At 42.5% G+C, this 20,573-nt stretch overlaps 1 protein-coding gene across 2 annotated transcripts in view; it reads right to left on the minus strand.

The window, feature by feature from the left end:
- Nucleotides 1-20,573, minus strand: part of LOC126335356 (EF-hand domain-containing family member C2-like) — a 245,877-nt gene that overhangs the window by 51,978 nt on the left and 173,326 nt on the right. For both annotated transcript variants that reach the window (XM_049998543.1, XM_049998544.1), the window contains exons 8-9: nt 13,735-13,871; nt 13,426-13,622 (exon numbers count right to left, since the gene is read on the minus strand). In XM_049998543.1, coding sequence (XP_049854500.1) covers nt 13,426-13,622; nt 13,735-13,871 — 334 coding nt within the window. The remainder of the gene's footprint in view (nt 1-13,425; nt 13,623-13,734; nt 13,872-20,573) is intronic.

A 20,573-nucleotide genomic window follows, 5' to 3' on the forward strand; every position in this document is an offset into this window, starting at 1 on the left:
GAGGAAAGTGAAAGAGGCCTTTGGAGGAAAGAGAACCATCTGTATGAATATCATGGGCTCAGATAAAAAACCAGTCCTAATCAAAGAAGGGAAAGCAGGAAGGTGGAAGGAGTATATAGAGGGTTATACAAGGGAGATGTACTTGAGAGCAGTATTATGGAAACGGAAGAGGACGTAGATGAAGATAAGAAGGGAGATAGGATAATGTGTGAAGAATTTGACAAAGCACTGAAAGTCTTAAGTCGAAACAAGGCCCCGAGAGTAGACAACATTCCATTAGAACTACTGATTGCCTTGGGAGATCCAGCCATGACAAACCTCTTCCATCTGAGGAGTAAGATGTATTAGACAAGCGAAATACCCCCAGACTTCAAGAAGAATATAATAATACCAATTCCAAGGAAAGCATGTGCTGACAAATATAGAAATTACGCAACTATCAGTTAAATAAGTTACGGTTGCAAAATACCAACACGAATTCTTTACAGAAGAATGGAAAAACTGATAGAAACCGACCTCAGGAAAGATCAATTTGGATTCCGAAGAAATGTAGGAACACGCGAGGCAATACTGACCCTACGACTACTCATAGAAGATAAGTTAAGGAAAGGCAAACCTACGTTTATAGCAATCGAGGACTTAGAGAAAACTTTTGACAGTGTTCACTGGAATACTCTCTTTGAAATTCTGAGGGCAGAAGCGATAAAACACACGAAGCGAAAGGCTATCTACAACTTGTACAGAAACCAGATGGTAGTCGTAAGAGTCGAGGGACAAGAAAGGGAAGCAGTGGTTGAGAAGGGAGTGAGACGGGGTTGTAGTCTATTCCAGATGTTATTCAATCTGTATATTGAGTAATCAGTACAGGAAACAAAAGAAAAATTTGGGTTAGGAATTAAAGTACAGGGAGAAGACACAGAACTTTGAGGTTTGCCGATGACATTGTAATTATGAAGATACAGCAAAAGACTATGAAGAGCAGTTGAACGGAATTGACAATGTCTTGAAAGAGGGCATAAGATGAACATCAACAAAAGCAAAACGAGAATAATGGAATTTCGTCAAATTAAACCAGGTGATGGTAGGGAATTAGATTAGGAAATGAGACACTTACAGCAGTAGACGAATTCTGCTATTTGGGGAGCAAAATAACTGATGATGGTCGAAGTAGGGAGGACATAAAATAGACTGGCCATGGCAAGAAAAGCGTTTCTAAAGAAGAGAAACTTGTTAACATCGAATATAGATTTAAGAGTGAGGAAATCCTTTCTGAAAGTGTTTGTATGGAAGTTGGTCATGTATGGAAGTGAAACATGGACGATGAACAGTTTACACAAGAAGAGAATAGAAGATTTCGAAGTGTGGTGTTACAGAAGAATGCTGAGTACTAGATGGGGAGATCACATAAGTAATGATGAGGTACTGAACAGAATTGAGGAAAAGAGAACTTTGTGGTAGAACCTGACTAAAAGAAAGGGTCTTTTAGTAGCACACATTTTGAGACATCAAGGGATCACAAATTTAGTACTGGACGGACGCGTGGCGGGTAGAAATCGTAGAGGGAGACCAAGAGCAGATTGAAAATGATGTAGGTTGAAGTTGTTACTCGGAGGTGAAGAGACTTGCACAGGATAGAGTAGCATGGAGAGCTGCATGAATTAAATCTTTGAACAGAAGACCACAATAAGAGAATAACAATAATAACAACAGGTTTGCAGCTATATCACTTTCAACTTTTTTAAATAATAAACTTCAGCATACGAAGACAGTGGAGAGAGAATGGATGGGAGGGGCAATTGTGGCGTAATGAGGAGAAGGGAAGAAGTAATTGTGGGGATAGGGATGGGGGTAACATTGAGAATGAGGGAGAGATCTTGAAAGGTAGAAGGTGACCATGAGGGATGATCTTGAAGGGGAGGGGAGGGGTTAGAGTCTTAAGACGCTGATATAGATTGGCCCAACACTGTACGGGGAACCACCTTCATCCACTACTTAGGTCCTCTCAGAATGCAGCACCAGATGTAATTATTGAAAGAGGGTAGAAGACCAATGGAAACCCCATAACAAACAAAGGTCAATGAACAGGCAACCACAGGGTTGACTAGCTAAAGTGACAAATATTAAACATTTTTTGGGGTTATTTAGACAATTTCGAAGTCTGTCATGGACCCTTCTGGAGAGCAATAGGCAGAAGGGTGGAGGGCCAGATCGCTTCTCACATGGGATGCATCTCAGAGATTCGTTTGAATTAGAATTTAAGGTTTTCGATGGTAACTGTCACTTGCCTACCAAATATGGAAAGCGCTTTTGAAGATTTTCCGCATCGTAGAAAATGAAGGGAAGGTAGGAAAGATGTTAGATTGGCATTGTTTCAGCGACACAGAGCTGCCGAGAACAGACGACAAGGCTCGCAATCGCGGGTATCTACGTGGTCTGCTTAGATTTAGAAAAATGCACTGAGCCAGCAAAGGAGTTTAAGGGCTGGAAAGATGAAACAAGATCGAGTTACCATCAGTACTGGTGCTTGGTAGTACCTCACAGACATAAATCTGAGAACCTCCTCGGTATCCTTTGTGGCACCTGATGCTCCATATCTAACTTCCTCTCAGCGAACTAATTCACTTGTGACTTAAATGTACAGCGGTGAGAAAAGAGAGTAAATATGTCGATTAGTTATAAATGAAAAGCTCAATATTGTTGTTGTGACCAGACAAAATTACTTTCGTCCAGCCACAACTGTAAGTTCTTTGGTTGCTCTGGGAGAAGGCCCTTCAAACTATAACACATGAAATATTAGTTCATTTTATTAAATAAATGAATAAAAGACTTACATAACTTTGACACTCTTTTGTGCCCCAGGAGTACTGGATAGCTGACGACTGTCATGGAGTAGCACAGTATCACTCGATGCACTAATTAACAAACTGTTCTCTTGAGGTACAATGTTCCGGCAGAAACTTTAAGTATCGCGTTGATCCTGTACTACATGCTGATTCCTTCAGATGAGGTCACGAACTGGGCAGAGCTCCTGCTAGCTGAGCGTGAGGGCGCTGATATGCCAAGAGGGGAAGTGCGGTCTTCAGGAGCGGATTGCAGCGAGCCCTCGCTACTGTCCGTGGTGTCGATTCGCTTTGCCAACTTTTGTGTGGCAACGAGATCTCTGATTGACGCCACAGTTGTGTCCGTTCTACGGTCTGTATTCTTGTGTGCGTTCTACAGTACATATACTGTAGAACACTCACAATACTGTGCTTTTTATGTATCATTACGAAGTTGTTCTACCACGAAGAGACGGAAAGATAAGTTAACATGACGATCAGTGATTATGTGGGTGAAAAATAAACGAAGGGTAAACAAACACATGGTTCAAAAATAATAATAAGTGCCGTTTACATTTTGCAAGTGGTACTGTGCTTGACAACCGTCCGTGTGAATGAGAGATATTTATGTATGTGCTTTGATGGCTTATGGGCGACAATGATTAAATGGTTATACATGGTCATAAAGTCTTCGACAAACGATATCGTTAATGAGAATAGTCTTTCTTCTCGCCGATAGCTCATGACTGTTGCTAACTGTTACGGCGCAAAATCAAGCGCCGGTACGCCAGTCGGGAACGAGAGAAAAGACTAAGCACTCTCATGGTTACGATGAAGTGCCTAGCAGAACATTAAAGTACTGTGATGTACATGTTTGCCCTGTACTTAGCCATATTTGTAATTTTTCCTTCAGGAATGGTCAATTTCCTGAACTTTAAAGCACTCAGTAGTAAAGTCGCTTTATAAATAGGGTAAAGGGATAATGTAGACAATTTTAGACCTATTTCTATGCCATCAGTGTTTGCTAAAGTTATTGAAACGGCTGTGTATATAAGGGTAATTGATCATTTTATATCATGTAATTTGCTATCAAATGTACAGTTTGGCTATAAAAGACGTTTAACAAATGAAAATGCTATATTTTTTTCTCTGTGAGGCACTGGATGGATTAAACAAAAGGTTTCGAAAGCTAGGCAAATTTTTTCATTGAACTAAGGCGTTTGATTGTGTTGATCACAAAATATTGCTCCAGAAGTTGGACCATTATGGAATACGGGGAGTGGCTCACAATTGGTTCAACTCTTACTTTAAAAACAGACAGCAAAATGTCTTACTCATAGCGTTGAGAGTGGGTGTGATGAGGAGTCTGAGTGGGGCACGGTCAAATGGGGGAAGTAGGGCGGGGGTGGCAGGGATCTATGCTGGAGCCACTCCTGTTTCTTATTTATATAAATGATATGTCCTCTAATATTACAGGTAATTTTAAAATACTACTGTTTGCTGATGACACTAGCTTGGTATTAAAGGATGTTGTGTGCAACATTGGCTCAGTTTCAAATAGTGCAGTTCATGACATAAGTTCATGGCTTGTAGAAAAATCACAGTAAGACTCAGTTTTTACAGTTTCTAACCCACTATTCGACCAAGCCTGACGTTTTAATTTCACAGAATGGGCAGATGATTAGTGAAACTGAACAGTTCAAATTTCAAGGTGTTGAGATAGGTAGTAAGCTGTCACGTAACGCCCACGTTCAGGATCTTGTTCAGAAACTTAAAGCTGCCATTTTTACTATTAGAATGGTAACTGAAGTGAGTGATCGTTCGACACGTACATTTGTCTACTTTGTTTATTTTCATTCGCTTATGTCGTGTGGATGGAAGTGAAACATGGACGATAAATAGTATAGACAAGAAGCGAATAGAAGCTTTCGAAATCCGGTGCTACAGAAGAATGCTGAAGATTAGATGGGTAGATCACATAACTACACTCCTGGAAATTGAAATAAGAACACCGTGAATTCATTGTCCCAGGAAGGGGAAACTTTATTGACACATTCCTGGGGTCAGATACATCACATGATCACACTGACAGAACCACAGGCACATAGACACAGGCAACAGAGCATGCAGCAATGCAGGCTGCTATTCTCCCATGGAGACGATCGTAGAGATGCTGGATGTAGTCCTGTGGAACGGCTTGCCATGCCATTTCCACCTGGCGCCTCAGTTGGACCAGCGTTCGTGCTGGACGTGCAGACCGCGTGAGACGACGCTTCATCGAGTCCCAAACATGCTCAATGGGGGACAGATCCGGAGATCTTGCTGGCCAGGGTAGTTGACTTACACCTTCTAGAGCACTTGGGTGGCACGGGATACATGCGGACGTGCATTGTCCTGTTGGAACAGCAAGTTTCCTTGCCGGTCTAGGAATGGTAGAACGATGGGTTCGATGACGGTTTGGATGTACTGTGCACTATTCAGTGTCCCCTCGACGATCACCAGAGGTGTACGGCCAGTGTAGGAGATCGCTCCCCACACCATGATGCCGGGTGTTGGCCCTGTGTGCCTCGGTCGTATGCAATCCTGATTGTGGCGCTCACCTGCACGGCGCCAAACACGCATACAAACATCATTGGCACCAAGACAGAAGCGACTCTCATCGCTGAAGACGACACGTCTCCATTCGTCCCTCCATTCACGCCTGTCGCGACACCACTGGAGGCGGGCTGCACGATGTTGGGGCGTGAGCGGAAGACGGCCTAACGGTGTGCGGGACCGTAGCCCAGCTCCATGGAGAGGGTTGCGAATGGTCCTCGCCGATACCCCAGGAGCAACAGTGTCCCTAATTTGCTGGGAAGTGACGGTGCGGTCCCCTACGGCACTGCGTAGGATCCTACGGTCTTGGCGTGCATCCGTGCGTCGCTGCAGTCTGGTCCCAGGTCGATGGGCACGTGCACCTTCCGCCGACCACTGGCGACAACATCGATGTACTGTGGAGACCTCACGCCACACGTGTTGAGCAATTCGGCGGTACATCCACCCGGCCTTCCGCATGCCCACTATACGCCCTCGCTCAAAGTCCATCAACTGCACATACGGTTCACGTCCACGCTGTCGTGGCATGCTACCAGTGTTAAAGACTGCGATGGAGCTCCGTATGCCACGGCAAACTGGCTGACACTGACGGCGGCGGTGCACAAATGCTGCTTAGCTAGCGCCATTCGACGGCCAACACCGCGGTTCCTGGTGTGTCCGCTGTTCCGTGCGTGTGATCATTGCTTGTACAGCCCTCTTGCAGTGTCCGGAGCAAGTATGGTGGGTTTGACACACCGGTGTCAATGTGTTCTTTTTTCCATTTCCAGGAGTGTAATTAGGAGGTGTTGAATAGGATTGGGGAGAAGAGAAGTTTGTGGCACAACTTGACAAGAAGAAGGGACCATTTGGTAGGACATGTTCTGAGACATCAAGGGATCACCAATTTAGTATTGGAGGGCAGCGTGGAGGGTAAAAATCGTAGAGGGAGACTAAGAGATGAGTACACCAAGCAGGTTCAGAAGGATGTAGGTTGCAGTAGGTACTGGGAGATGAAGAAGCTTGCACAGGATGGAGCAGCTTGGAGAGCTGCATCAAACCAGTCTCAGGACTGAAGACAACAACAACATGTCGTGTGGTATTATATTTTGGGGTAACTCTTCCCATTCTAAAAGGATATTTTTAGCTCAGAAACGGGCGATTCGGGCAGTAAGTGGTGTACGTCCGCGAACTTCTCGTCGATCCGTGTTCAGTAGTCTGGGTATTTTGACACAGACCTCTCAATATATATGTGTTCTTTACTGTTGTTCCTTGTTAACAATATCAGCTTATTGCCAAGAATAAGCAGCTTTCCCTGAGTTAATACTCGGGAGAAATTCAACCTGTCTTTAGATCGGACTTCCTTATTTCTTATGCAGAAAGGTGTATTGTATACTGCTGCATCCATTTTCGATAAGCTACCACAAGAAATCAAAAACCTTAGCAGTAATCCACGCGCTTTCAAATCTAAAGTGAAGAGTTTCCTCGTGAGTCACTCCATCTATTCAGTTGATGAGTTTCTTGAAAACTTAATCTGATTCTTATGATTTATCGCGTTTTACTTAAAATTATGGCTTGACTTTGTTTTGGCTTCATAAACATTTTATTTTTATCTGTTGTTGCTTTTGTCTTGTAATTTCATGTACTGATACGTTCCATGACCTTGGAGGTTTCCTGCTCAGTTTGGTCTTACGGAACTGGATGTGTAAATAAATAAATAAATATAAAGACGTCAGCCAACTGCACAGCAGCGGCCCCTATGTGAAAAGGACATAAGCGCTACGACCGACTGGTCGCGGGCGAGTCAAATAGTAGCTTCAAGATTAGGCACTTGTATAGCAGCGACTTAGGATTGTGTGTAGTGAAGAACATTGCTTATTTTGCATGTCGCCCTAGCCTGCGACACATCTGTGTAACACAAAGTTAAGTAATGTAATCTTTTCTTTTTGTAATAAAACTCAATAATGCGATTTGTTTGAATGTTGCCTAGCGATCAGAGAAAGCAGGTTTCCTAGATACCCTACATTTGACGACTAGACTGGATTTAACACTAATATGAGTTGAAAACGTTCACAACACCCACGTTTCTGTAATACACTCCATGGAGTAAATGTATGTCTTCGCCATTGCAATTGACTGTAACGACTGAAATCCCCGTTTTTCAAGGTGACATCTGGATCTTCTGACTCCAGAGAATAGACGATTGAGAGCATGAGCTCATTTCTCTTTGAGGCCAGGAAGGAGATTTTCAGATATCTGAGGCCAATGAGGATCAGCTTTTTTTTCCACATTTGTATTCTTGCTTTGGATGTACTCGTTAGCAAAATGTTGCTGATTTTCATTGCTTTTTCCTGAATGTCAGTATTCGAACGGTTGGTTGACGTAATAGAAGGCTACGTTTGGTAACAAGGTTTTGTCATTGCACAGTGTCAGCGACCTAACGACGGATGTCTATGGTGGCAATACTACCAGGTGATATAATTTCGCAAACGTAGGCCACAAACATTCCGTAGTAAGTCTCCACGTGTATTCAGTGACTTGTCAACAAGTTTGGCGTGCCCCGACTGCGCATACATATTTTGTTGCGGAGCAGCACTGATAACGTTATCATTCTTAAGTTCTTGGCTGAGAGCCCAATGTACTACCAAGTATCTTCTTAAGGATGTTATTTATGGCAAGTGTCACAGTTACATGTTTGGATAAGTTACAGCATCTCACTCCTTCCACGAGACACTGAGTTTACGATTCGCCTATCTGTGTTTGAGACGGAAAACACACAGTTGGGTTTGAAATGAGTTTTGGTGAAACTCATTCTTATTGTCATAAATTCTCACCTTCTTCAAAGCATCTCCCAGGTGAACATCCACCTCTTTAAACGGCTTTGCTCGACATGCAAGTCGCCGAAGTGGCGTCAAATCGGAAGACTTGCACCCGGCGAATGGTCTACCCGATGGGAGGCCCTAGTCACACGACATTTACATTTTAACGGCTTAGCCTGGGTTGAGAAACCCTGTCATCTGTGTAAAGAAGACATGAGGTGAGGTCTGGGAGTCGCTAACAATTAGTATAGATGTTAAAAAGATTAGAGGCAAATACGTTGTCCTGTGGTACACAGTTTTTCAGACGTCACAATCGACTGTTGTTGTCCCTGAAGACTACACAGAACTCTTTTACAAAAGGTTTTTCAATTTCATTGACCTTATTTAACAATGTATGATCATTAACAGCATCATAAACAGCTATCAGGTAGATGAGAGGAAAACCTGCAATAGTGTGTGTTTCTAACCCATCTTCTATATACTAGACCAGATTAATAATTTGAGATGTACAATTCCTCCCTAGTTTGAAACTTGCTTGTTGGTGAATTAACGCTGGCTCCATCATGTGTTCTACAAGCTGTTCAGTAACATTTTTTCGTTGGTGGTTTATCTGGTTTCCAGAACGGACATCTCAATAAAGTTCTTCAGATTTTTGGAATGTAAAGGTTTATGGACTGTTTTCAGCTTTAGATGGATTGTCGAACCTTTGCGGCAGTTTCCTTTTCATCGTCAGATGAGGTGGCGTATTTGGGATGTCAGACAGTGTGGGTACTGCATTCCACATGAGTTTATTATTGTCTGCGTTCATGGACCGGTTTTGTTCGAAATGTAGCAAACAATACTTAATATTATTGTAAAGGTAAACTGGGTCTTTTTTCATAAGGTCTTCTCGTCTGCCGTTAACTAACCATTTTCTGCTCCTAAAATGAAATATCAATCATCAATGCATATCTAGTTTGCAAACGAATCCTGACAAATACAGTTTTGTAACATGATGGTATATACACTCCTGGAAATTGAAATAAGAACACCGTGAATTCATTGTCCCAGGAAGGGGAAACTTTATTGACACATTCCTGGGGTCAGATACATCACATGATCACACTGACAGAACCACAGGCACATAGACACAGGCAACAGAGCATGCACAATGTCGGCACTAGTACAGTGTATATCCACCTTTCGCAGCAATGCAGGCTGCTATTCTCCCATGGAGACGATCGTACAGATGCTGGATGTAGTCCTGTGGAAAGGCTTGCCATGCCATTTCCACCTGGCGCCTCAGTTGGACCAGCGTTCGTGCTGGACGTGCAGACTGCGTGAGACGACGCTTCATCCAGTCCCAAACATGCTCAATGGGGGACAGATCCGGAGATCTTGCTGGCCAGGGTAGTTGACTTACACCTTCTAGAGCACGTTGGGTGGCACAGGATACATGCGGACGTGCATTGTCCTGTTGGAACAGCAAGTTCCCTTGCCGGTCTAGGAATGGTAGAACGATGGGTTCGATGACGGTTTGGATGTACCGTGCACTATTCAGTGTCCCCTCGACGATCACCAGAGGTGTACGGCCAGTGTAGGAGATCGCTCCCCACACCATGATGCCGGGTGTTGGCCCTGTGTGCCTTGGTCGTATGCAGTCCTGATTGTGGCGCTCACCTGCAAGGCGCCAAACACGCATACGACCATCGTTGGTACCAAGGCAGAAGCGACTCTCATCGCTGAAGACGACACGTCTCCATTCGTCCCTCCATTCACGCCTGTCGCGACACCACTGGAGGCGGGCTGCACGATGTTGGGGCGTGAGCGGAAGACGGCCTAACGGTGTGCGGGACCGTAGCCGAGCTTCATGGAAACGGTTGCGAATGGTCCTCGCCGATACCCCAGGAGCAACAGTGTCCCTAATTTGCTGGGAAGTGGCGGTGCGGTCCCCTACGGCACTGCGTAGGATCCTACGGTCTTGGCGTGCATCCGTGCGTCGCTGCGGTGCGGTCCCAGGTCGACGGGCACGTGCACCTTCCGCCGACCACCGGCGACAACATCGATGTACTGTGGAGACCTCACGCCCCACGTGTTGAGCAATTCGGCGGTACGTCCACCCGGCCTCCCGCATGCCCACTATACGCCCTCGCTCAAAGTCCGTCAGCTGCACATACGGTTCACGTCCACGCTGTCGCGGCATGCTACCAGTGTTTAAGACTGCGATGGAGCTCCGTATGCCACGGCAAACTGGCTGAGACTGACGGCGGCGGTGCACAAATGCTGCTTAGCTAGCGCCATTCGACGGCCAACACCGCGGTTCCTGGTGTGTCCGCTGTGCAGTGCGTGTGATCATTGCTTGTACAGCCCTCTCGCAGTGTCCGAAGCAAGTATGGTGGGTTGACACACCGGTGTCAATGTGTTCTTTTTTTCATTTCCAGGAGTGTACATCTCGGGGTCCTTAGGAAACCTGAAAAAAAGGCAGCTGTAGTGTCTTCTTCCTGTTGTTGCTACAATTTTGTTGCGTTACAAGCGTTCCCACTTGTAAAAACATTGTGGAAATCAAGATAAACAACTACTATTCGCTTTAACGATCGCGCCGACCTGAACAGTTTAGGTTACTGGCCGCTTGGGGCGCTGCTGGCGCGGTAGGCCACAACATCGAGGCGAAGTGTCGCGACACTATAACAGACTGCTGAAAATCAAATAAAAGTTTCTTATCTCCACAAATTTTGAATCCTTGCTATATGGATTTCCAGTTCTCATTGTCACACAACAAACTCTTACAATCAAATGCCATGATATGACGTCAAAGCAGGCACTGAGGAGTTAATCTTAGCAATCACCAGCAGATTGCAGCACGAACTATAATTATTCACTTCTGTTCCATATCGTCAACGATGAGCATACCGGAGGCAAGTGTGGCTCTTCCCCTCCCCCTGCTCCCCACTTTGCTCTCAGTGAGCCTCTTGCAAAATATAAAAAGTACTCGATACCCCCAAGTCTAGTTACCCCCCCCCCCCCCCTACAAATTATCGTATGCGCGACGTAGCATATCACTCTACTTATTTCTAGCATTTATGATCAGTTTTAGCCATTTAGGAATGTAAGAAATAATGTGAAACGTGCTAACCGCGAACTAATGCGTAAATATGCCCCTGTTAACATCAACAGCGCAACAGTGAGAAACGACGTTATTGAATAGTTGTTCAACCAACATCTAACTATACAGGAGTAGCAGAATAAGTTTTCTGTGTGGCATAATCCAAGTCGCGTCTGTGTTTTCCAAGCTTATTACCTCCATGCCAGATATGTTTATACCGATCAGCGAAACACAAAAAAAAACCAAAAACTCAGAAATCTAACTTACAATGTTAAAGTCGGAATGATGAATATTTCAGGAAATCAAAGAGCGAAAAGTTTCGTTTTTAAAAATTTATATATACTTAAGAGTCTGTTTCGAATGGATTTACAGTAACATATACTAAATCTAGGCGTAAAAGAAATTTATGAAAAGTAATCAGCAATAATTTACCTTAGTTTTTAAAACATCCGATACAAAGTTTAGTGTTATTGTCGGTTCTCTATGTATTATTAAGTGCAGTTCTGCTGATGAGATTCTGTCGTATCATTATGAGGGTGGTATCTTAATGCCAAATTTAGCACTGACACAGAGAAGACACGTCCACCTAGCACAAGGAGTGAAGAAAGTAAGGTAGCGCTTGGTATGCCTAAATAATTCCGTTTTTATTCACTGGTTTAGCATGACAAATCATTTCATGAACTATTTTTTTTGTCGTATAAAAGTTAACCCCTAACGGCATGCGCTGGGCAGATTCTGAATTTTACTTTGCGTCATTTGTAAGTTGAGCTGACATAATATTGAAGTTTTTAGAATAAATTTTTCTTCCTCTTTCGACTGAAGTTTCTAAAAATAGTCCATATATGGTCGAAATGGGTCACGATTAAAAACGTGTTTTGTGATTGTGCCTAGAAGTAAGAATAAGAAGTTAATATATGTAGTGTCTGTTCTTCAGGAGTTGTCCGAAAGAACAGACACAATTTTCAGTGAATAACGTAATATAATATCGGCTCTTGTGGCCAATGAACAGGGTGATCCATAGGTGATTTGTTAGCTGACCTAGACGCTGAAAGTTCGTGCCCAGCCACGAACCAAGGGAACTTTCCAATGGTTCTACTGAATCCGCACATGGACTGTGATAGACGATTCGGCAAGACATAACACCTTCTTACTCGACTGTCGCTATTAGAAAACCACGCATTTACAGACAAGCGATGCTGAAAAAAGTGCCTCTATAATTCATGTTACTTTCGTTGTCTCATCGATATGCTGTCAATGTGAAAATGGAATCATCAGCAAACAGTAGTAACTGAATGACTCTTAGCTATTATCCATGCACGAAATGCCTGGTATTGAGCGTGACGGCGCTGCAGAGTGAAGTTGTTTAAGCCACTGACATAAAAAATTCCAGTCACCTATTTTTAAATTCCGATTACTTGCTTCATGATGTGTGTTCCCGCCACTTCAAGTAAAATAACACATAATATACACCGCCGTCGTTCAAAGTGAATAATTTCATGGTACCATAACACTGATTTCTAATCTTCCTCTGAACTATAGACTGAGTATAAAATGCATACCTTTGTAGGAAAATAAAAAATACTACTTCGTACACACAATGACTAGTAACTGTTAAGAACAAAATAAATTTATGATTCAACTTTTTCTCAGTTAGTACAGTTGCTTGAAAGACTGTCATTAGCGCGCAAGTTCTGATTACGGCAAACTCCTGGTTGAGTCAGTTATTACCTCAAATTAGGTGTGACGCTTGCTTATTAATTAAAGGCGTTTTCTTGGGCATATCTCAGGCAGAGGATGTTTTCGACTAAACATCCACTACAGCTAATGGTAAACAATAAAACGAATGTAACTCAGACTCAGTTGTGGCAATTACAGATTCAACAGTGACAATTAATCAGTAGAACGGTGATTAATTGGAATAACAGTCTTACTCTCATGGTAAGTTTATGTTATGAACTTGAGTGAGAGCTGTACAAGCACAGTAACCTATAGTTTACAATTTAGCTGTGGACAAACCGAATGTTATACTTCCACGTTCTATGAATGTCAGATTGATTTTCTAGCTCCATATCTATTAAGATCAAAGACAGAAATAAAACGAACGAAAGCTACATAATCATCAGCAATCACTAACCTCGTTAGAATTAATCTCCATATATCGCAGAGCATATTCGTCGGCGGCGACTAGTCGGAAAAGAAATTCGTGGATATTGAGAACGTTCCCAACGAACAAATCCTGGGTAGTGTAGGCGTCTGGTTCTTTGTTTGTAAAAAAATCTTGCCCAGGTTTGTACATCTTGTCACGTGCATAAAACATACCTCCCTTAAAACCTGCCAAAAATTAAACAGTGTCTTAAAATTAAACATTACTCAAATGTTATATTGTAAATGTATTGTACAGTAACATAACGTCTGTAGCATGAGACTTTGTTTTGTCACTCACCTGTCTGTTGGGCTTCAAATACCGACATTGTGTCATCAGATAAAAAATAACTGATGATGAATATTCGTCCTCGGTTTTCTGGTATTTTACTGATCATTTCGGCTTTGAATCTCAGCACGAAGCTATCGAGTCCCTGCCTGTAGAAGACATAATTATCATAGAACACGAGACAGGATAAAACGCAATGCAGTATAACATATGGCAGCACATAACTGTATAAATGTCATACAGCGAGAAGAAATTGAAATGAAGTGCTGTTTCTGTCGTCACTTCTACTGCGATCGAATTTTTGTCATTGATGAGAACAACTGATATCTTCTTGCGGCATAGGCTAATAATTTAAATGACAATTCTTTAGAAGATTCTACATGTGCACCTAACTGCCTGTCGCTATGTTTGTTCCATCGTCACCATATGCTTATCCGGTGTGATTCAATTGTGCGTTCCCACAACTAACTTATATTTGACAGAAATCATTCAAAAATGCGCTTATAGTATCCTGAATCTCCTAGTTTCCTATTTTATTATTTTGACTAGTATTTTACTTCAAATTACTCAAGGGATGCAATCAGCTACACAGCAATAGGCTCTACTAAATATGTGTTTCATGAGTACACATTAATATTTAAATTAACATGTATAGCGTTGCATTTCGAGCGCTTTGCATTTTAAAAATGCATGTCTATTGTTTCTGTATTATCAAGGATATGTGATTCAAATAATGTTATACTCTCATGGTTAATGGTCTATAGTACTGCAACATCCAGCAGATTCCAGATAAAGAAAATAAACAGAAATTAATTCTTGTTTCTATCTACTCTAGAGGAGCGATGTGCCTAGTTTAGATGCGATGTCTTAATGTATTTTTGACGCATAAGATAGCTACTTACTACATTATTTAGATACTGTTACATAATACAATTATCGCAAATCTGATTTGATCTATTGTAAACGGTTCTGAAAGCCTGCGACTGTGAAAACAATAGGTTTGTTTACAAATAACTCATCTGATACCAGTCACGATTTTCTTTATTTTATTTTTCGCACGACGCGTTTCGGGAAATGATTTCCATTTTCAAGTGCGTTTTTGTGGTTGTTATGTCATTCCTATGTGATGTTGCCGATGTGTGAGATTCTGCAATATATTGTGAAGTTAGTGGCGAAATTTAGAAGAATTTGTACTTCCAGTTTCAGTACGAAATGAAGCAGAATCTCATTTATCAGCAACATCACATAGGAATGACATAACAAACACAAAAAAACGTACTTGAAAACGGGAATCATTTCCCGAAACGCGTTGTGCGAAAAATGAAATAAAGAAAATCGTGACTGGTAGCAGTTGAGTTATTTATAAACAAACGTATTATATTTTTAAGTATCGCAAAAATTTTCTAGCTTTTTCGTGTAGACAGATTAACCTTATTTTGTTTTGGATCGACACGCAAGTAGCCAAAGCAGGTTCAGTTAAACGGACTTCCACGAGGCGACCGGTCTACCCGACGCGAGATCCTAGCCACACACACACACACACACACACACACACACACACACACAGGCCACATCATTTCGTTTTAGAGAGTTGGCAGCACTGCAGTTCCGCTGTAGCAAAGATCTTTGACTCAGTCAGCTCTAGAGCCCTGTCGTTTATGCATGTGTTTTGCACACAATAGCGAAAACTCCTGCCGTCAGTTAAACGTGAAAGTGACACTCTCGTGCAGCGCCGGTGGTATCAACAATGACGTTTTTATATCTGAACAATGAGTATCAGTTGTACCGATTGGCTGTCTTCTGTGTAACTTCGGAAACGAATGTCACCCTTTCAACAAACTAACACGGACAGATAGGGACCAACATTGTTCAATAATGCTGTGCCTCACACATCCCGTACGATGTTGCCAAACATGTTTGCATCATGATACATATCCCATCTGGTGAGGCCATGCACAGACGCTATCCCGAATTTTACGTCCGCACCGCTGCCTCCCCACTACAGCTCAGTCGTCGTTGCTCTCCGTCCAAATACAGTGCTACCTAGACGTCAGCATTTTCACAGTAGCTCTTTGCAGCTTAATTCATCTCTACCAACGTTCTGTGCTCAACAGCCAAACATGTGATTCATTGTCACGGAGTGCATTTTCCACTATCGTGGCATTTCTGATGATACTTCAAAGTTTGACAACTTACTGTGCCATCTCAGGGAGCATGCAGGTCTAATTAGTGTTATTATATTATCACACCCAGATATCAGCAAATACGATGCACTGAAGAATGCACTCATTCGGTATGTCACCCCAACACAAGAACAGCAAGTGCGTCAAGTTATCTACTTCGAAAATTTAGACGCAAAAACGTGTTAAAAAACTCTGGAGATGTCTCCAACATTTGATCAATACCGCACTCATGCCAGATCACACTTTGTGGACACTATGGATTGTAAAGATATCTATTGACATCATCTACAGTGGATTAATTCATCAGACAACAATGATTAGCCACGCCTTAGCCAGAGTACAGGAAATGAGATACGTCACCAAATAGGCGAACGGTACCGAGAGCTTGCAGAAAATTCTGTAGGTGACATCACTCCCACCCACTCAGGCGACGAGTTTCACCTGGCCAAAAGAAACAGTTGGCCAACTGAAAACGATGTGACCATATCATTGCTGGTTTCACACCAAAACGTGCGTCAAACCAGCAATTAAATCTCATAACTGCAAGACATTCTGTTACTACCCAAATCGGAAAAACGATTGTCCCACTAACTGAAGTTGCTTACTACCTTGACATGTTTGTCAATCTTAAGGCACACCATCTTCATACAGCACTCTACATTCTGGATTGCACCTTCAATCAAAAATTTCTCAGTGACATGGAGTCTGATGTGAATATTATTCCATGTGTTCTACCACTAAGAGAAAAAACTTTATCTGCCTCTCAGCTATGTGTGGCAAATTATTCACAAATCACAGTGTATGGAAGCACACCTCCATCTTGGACTTTGGTTTAGAACACAAGTTCACTTGGGAAGTTTTCACTGCCAATGCCAATAAACCTGTATTGGAGGGTTACTTTCTAAAGCACTTTCACATTTCCCTGGATTTGTATTGTGCAACTCTTTTGCATCACAACAGCGGACATGCTCTCACTGGATATCAGCATTGCACCAGCTGGCACACAAGCAACGACTGCAGATCTCAGCTCATAGACCATCAGGTCAGTCGTCATATACAAACACTATTGACAGATACTTCAACACTGCTTGTCATTGGCACTGGAATTACAGCTTACTACCTAGCAATATTTCGACATACCAAACGAAACGCTTCGCCTACGCGAATAATACCTAGCTATATGTGACAAAACTTGCACATCAGTAGACGAACTTGCTACCACTGGGACATGTCTGAAATAGCTTATTCAGAAGCAGCAGCATCACTCTGCTCCTGTCATCGTCAGCGAGCGAGCAGACACAGGAAAAACTGTAGCAGACACTCACACAACAGAAGAGTAGCCTGTGACAGCTTCATCAGCACCTGTACATGTCAGTCAAGTGCATTGCTCTTTTGGTGTCTGTGCATCTGTCATGTGTGTCTTCCCTGCCCCACTTCATCCGTGTATGCAGTTCAAAAAGTGTGCTATCAGTCTGATATAAAGTGTGTGGACTAGCTCCTGGTAAACTCCATGAGGCTAAGTTGGTTATAGAGGAGTTATTGTAAGATGGGATTGTTAGACTGTCGATTGTCCAAGAGTCTGACTCATTCGACTTATACCCAAGCAGGACAGCACTTGTAGACTATGAGGCGACTATCAGGCACTCAGCTCCTGCACAACACTGCACACTCCAAAATATTCAGGGCTTTGCACAAAATTTGGCAGTTACCATTTCATTGTAAGAAAGCATATTTACTAATCCCTGTGAACCTGAGGACATTCCAAAGACAGCTGTCATCACATCTGTTGGACTGCATGAATTTCTTTATATATCATATGGACATAAAAATGCAACATAAACCTGGAAAAGATTTAGAGACAGAGCCCTCTTTCACTTCTCCTTCTGATATGCTTATTTGAATAACATGTTAGTTTTCTTTACTTCATGACAGGAACACAAAGAAAGACTAAAACTAGTTTCGAATGCCTTATGCAAACTTAGCGTCGCCGTTAACGATGATAAATGTCAGTTGAAACACTCACCAGTTACATGCCAAATTCGTTAGTCAACTGCCACGACCACATACCTTTCATGACTTACGTTGATCCCTTGTCATCACAAATTTTTATTGTAGACATCTGCCTTATCCAGCCGATACACAGACACCTCTTACAGATGTGGAGCAGGCAAGCAACCTCAAGCAAAAAGAGTATTTATCGGACTCCAAATATGCAACAAATATCTGACAAAATCTAAGATGCTTTGCCCAGGCTATAACTATGGATCATATACTACCTATTGCCCAACTTATTATCTCCACAGATATGAGTGATTTTGCAATTGGCACTGTTCTCCAACATTCAGTAGCAGACACACAACAACCACTGAATTTCATTTCCAAAAATCTCACAATGTAAGTGATCAGCCTACAACAGAGAAATGTTGGTAGTGTATGAAGCAATGCGATACTTAAAAGATTACACTGATGGCAGATCTATCACAGTTTATACAAATCATCGTCCCCCTCCTAGCTGATTCTAACCCATAAAAGTTAATTGTCCTTGGCACTTTGGCCATGTTGATTTTATTGCACAATTCACAATAGATACCTGACAGCAGCATGGCGCAGATAATGTTGTAACTGATATCCTTTTGCGTATAAAACCATTTCAATAGATACTGATATTGATAAACTTACAATATCACAACTAGAGAACCCACAGTTACAGGAATTTCTGTACAACAACATAACAGGATTGCCCATCGAAAGCTGTGACATCCTCGGTTCTTCAAAACAAGTACCCTGTTATGTTTCCCAAAACCCCCTTAATCAGATGTTACAATGCACCTCGAGATGACCTATTTTCGATAAACTGTACATACTTTCACACCCTGGGATTCACCCAACTAGAAAGCTTGTCACTGACCGCTTCATCTGGCCAAATATCAAGGAAGACTCTAAGTCTTAGACACAAGCATGTATTGCTTGCCAGTGTTAAAAATAGGATAGCACACACAACTATGACTTGGTAGTTACTCAGTTCCTAAGGGCTGTTTTCAGCACATTCATCATGTAGCCCCTTTTGGCCCCTCCCTGATGCAAATGGATATAGATATGTTCTTTCAGTGATTAAAAGAGTAATGCAGTGGGTTGAGGCGACATAAATTCTGGACATCACTACTGAAACAACTCCAAAAGCATTTACCAGCCAACGTATATCGTGTTTCAGTGGCCCTATCACAATAACAATAGATCACAGTAGGCAATTCGAATCAGCACTTTCTACTGAACTCTGTCATATATACTGCATCCACACTTTCGAACAACACATTCTTAAAACTGCTCTCATGTGCTATGGAGGGTAATGGACACACACCCTCCCATGGAATCTTCTAGGCATGTGTACAGATTATAAAGATTATCTCCATACATTTCATGTGAACTTCTTTATGGAGAAAACCTCACTCTTTCATGGAATGCTGCAATTCCCTACAGACAAAACACTGCTGCAACTTGTCTGGAAAATCAGGGAACATAATGCACACGTAAAGATACCGCCACCAAAAGCACATAGACCCCAAAAATCTTCCGTCACAAAGCTCTCCAAGACTGTGACCATGTAATGTTGCACATTGATGCTGTCCGACCAACATTAAACACACTCTACTCAGGACCTTATAAAGTAATTAGACAGGACAACAGTACTGTTGACAGTTTGCTGCACGGTAAATTGATCTCTGTTACTTTCAATAGACTGAAACTGACGTAGATCCTGCGTGACATCACTAACCCACCTTGGAGTATCACGTACAAAGTATTCTGCAGTTAACCTAAACGACAATCTAATTACAGAGTTAGTGAACTTACATCAGTTCCGACCTGAGGAGATTTCAGACAAACTACCTGACGACCTTCTAGTCTTGGAAGTAAAAGATGTGCAACATGTCCATGATTGCACACTCCCAATAGCACTGCCTCTCCTCGGAGGTCGTTCTGGATTCCGTCACTTTCATATTTTCTGTAGACGCGTTTCTCGCAGTCATTGTAGCTAAATGTCATCCCCAGCCCCAGTTCCGTCATAAGAGCCAAACACATCCATTGCATCGCCCCCATTGCACCCTCACTTCAGCCATCACAACTTTCCAACCACAATCGTTATTCTCGTTTTGGACGACCTCATCAGCTACCACTTTATCTCGTGCAGTACCACATCTTTTGGGCGCTATCGACCACGCCTGTTCCACCTGCTTATTGATTTTATTGAAGCGAGAAATGATTCATTCATGCATCAGTGTATGCAGCCAGCCACAGCATGGGTGGTCGCACACACCTGTGCGAAGTTGAGCCACAGTATCCTCCTCTACCCCTCCCTTCCTTATGCTCTGTACTCCACAGTTAGGAGAGGGGGAGGGAGGGGGGCTCTGTGACGACATGGCGGAGAGTATTCCAACGAGGAGGTTGTTTGTACAGCATTGCAGCTACAGAGTAGCAACAATCTCTGAGTCAGTCACCTTTAGACTTATGTGGACATGTGTTTTGTATGTGTCTCGATCTGTTTATAAACCATAGATACACTATGTGATTAAAAGTATCCGGACACCTGGATGAAAATGTCTTACAAGTTCGTGGCGCCCTCCATCGGTAATGCTGGAATTCAATATTGTGTTGGCCCACCCTTAGCTTGAT

Source organism: Schistocerca gregaria, chromosome 2 (genome assembly GCF_023897955.1).
Source record: "Schistocerca gregaria isolate iqSchGreg1 chromosome 2, iqSchGreg1.2, whole genome shotgun sequence".
Classification (NCBI taxonomy): Eukaryota; Metazoa; Arthropoda; class Insecta; order Orthoptera; family Acrididae; genus Schistocerca; species Schistocerca gregaria.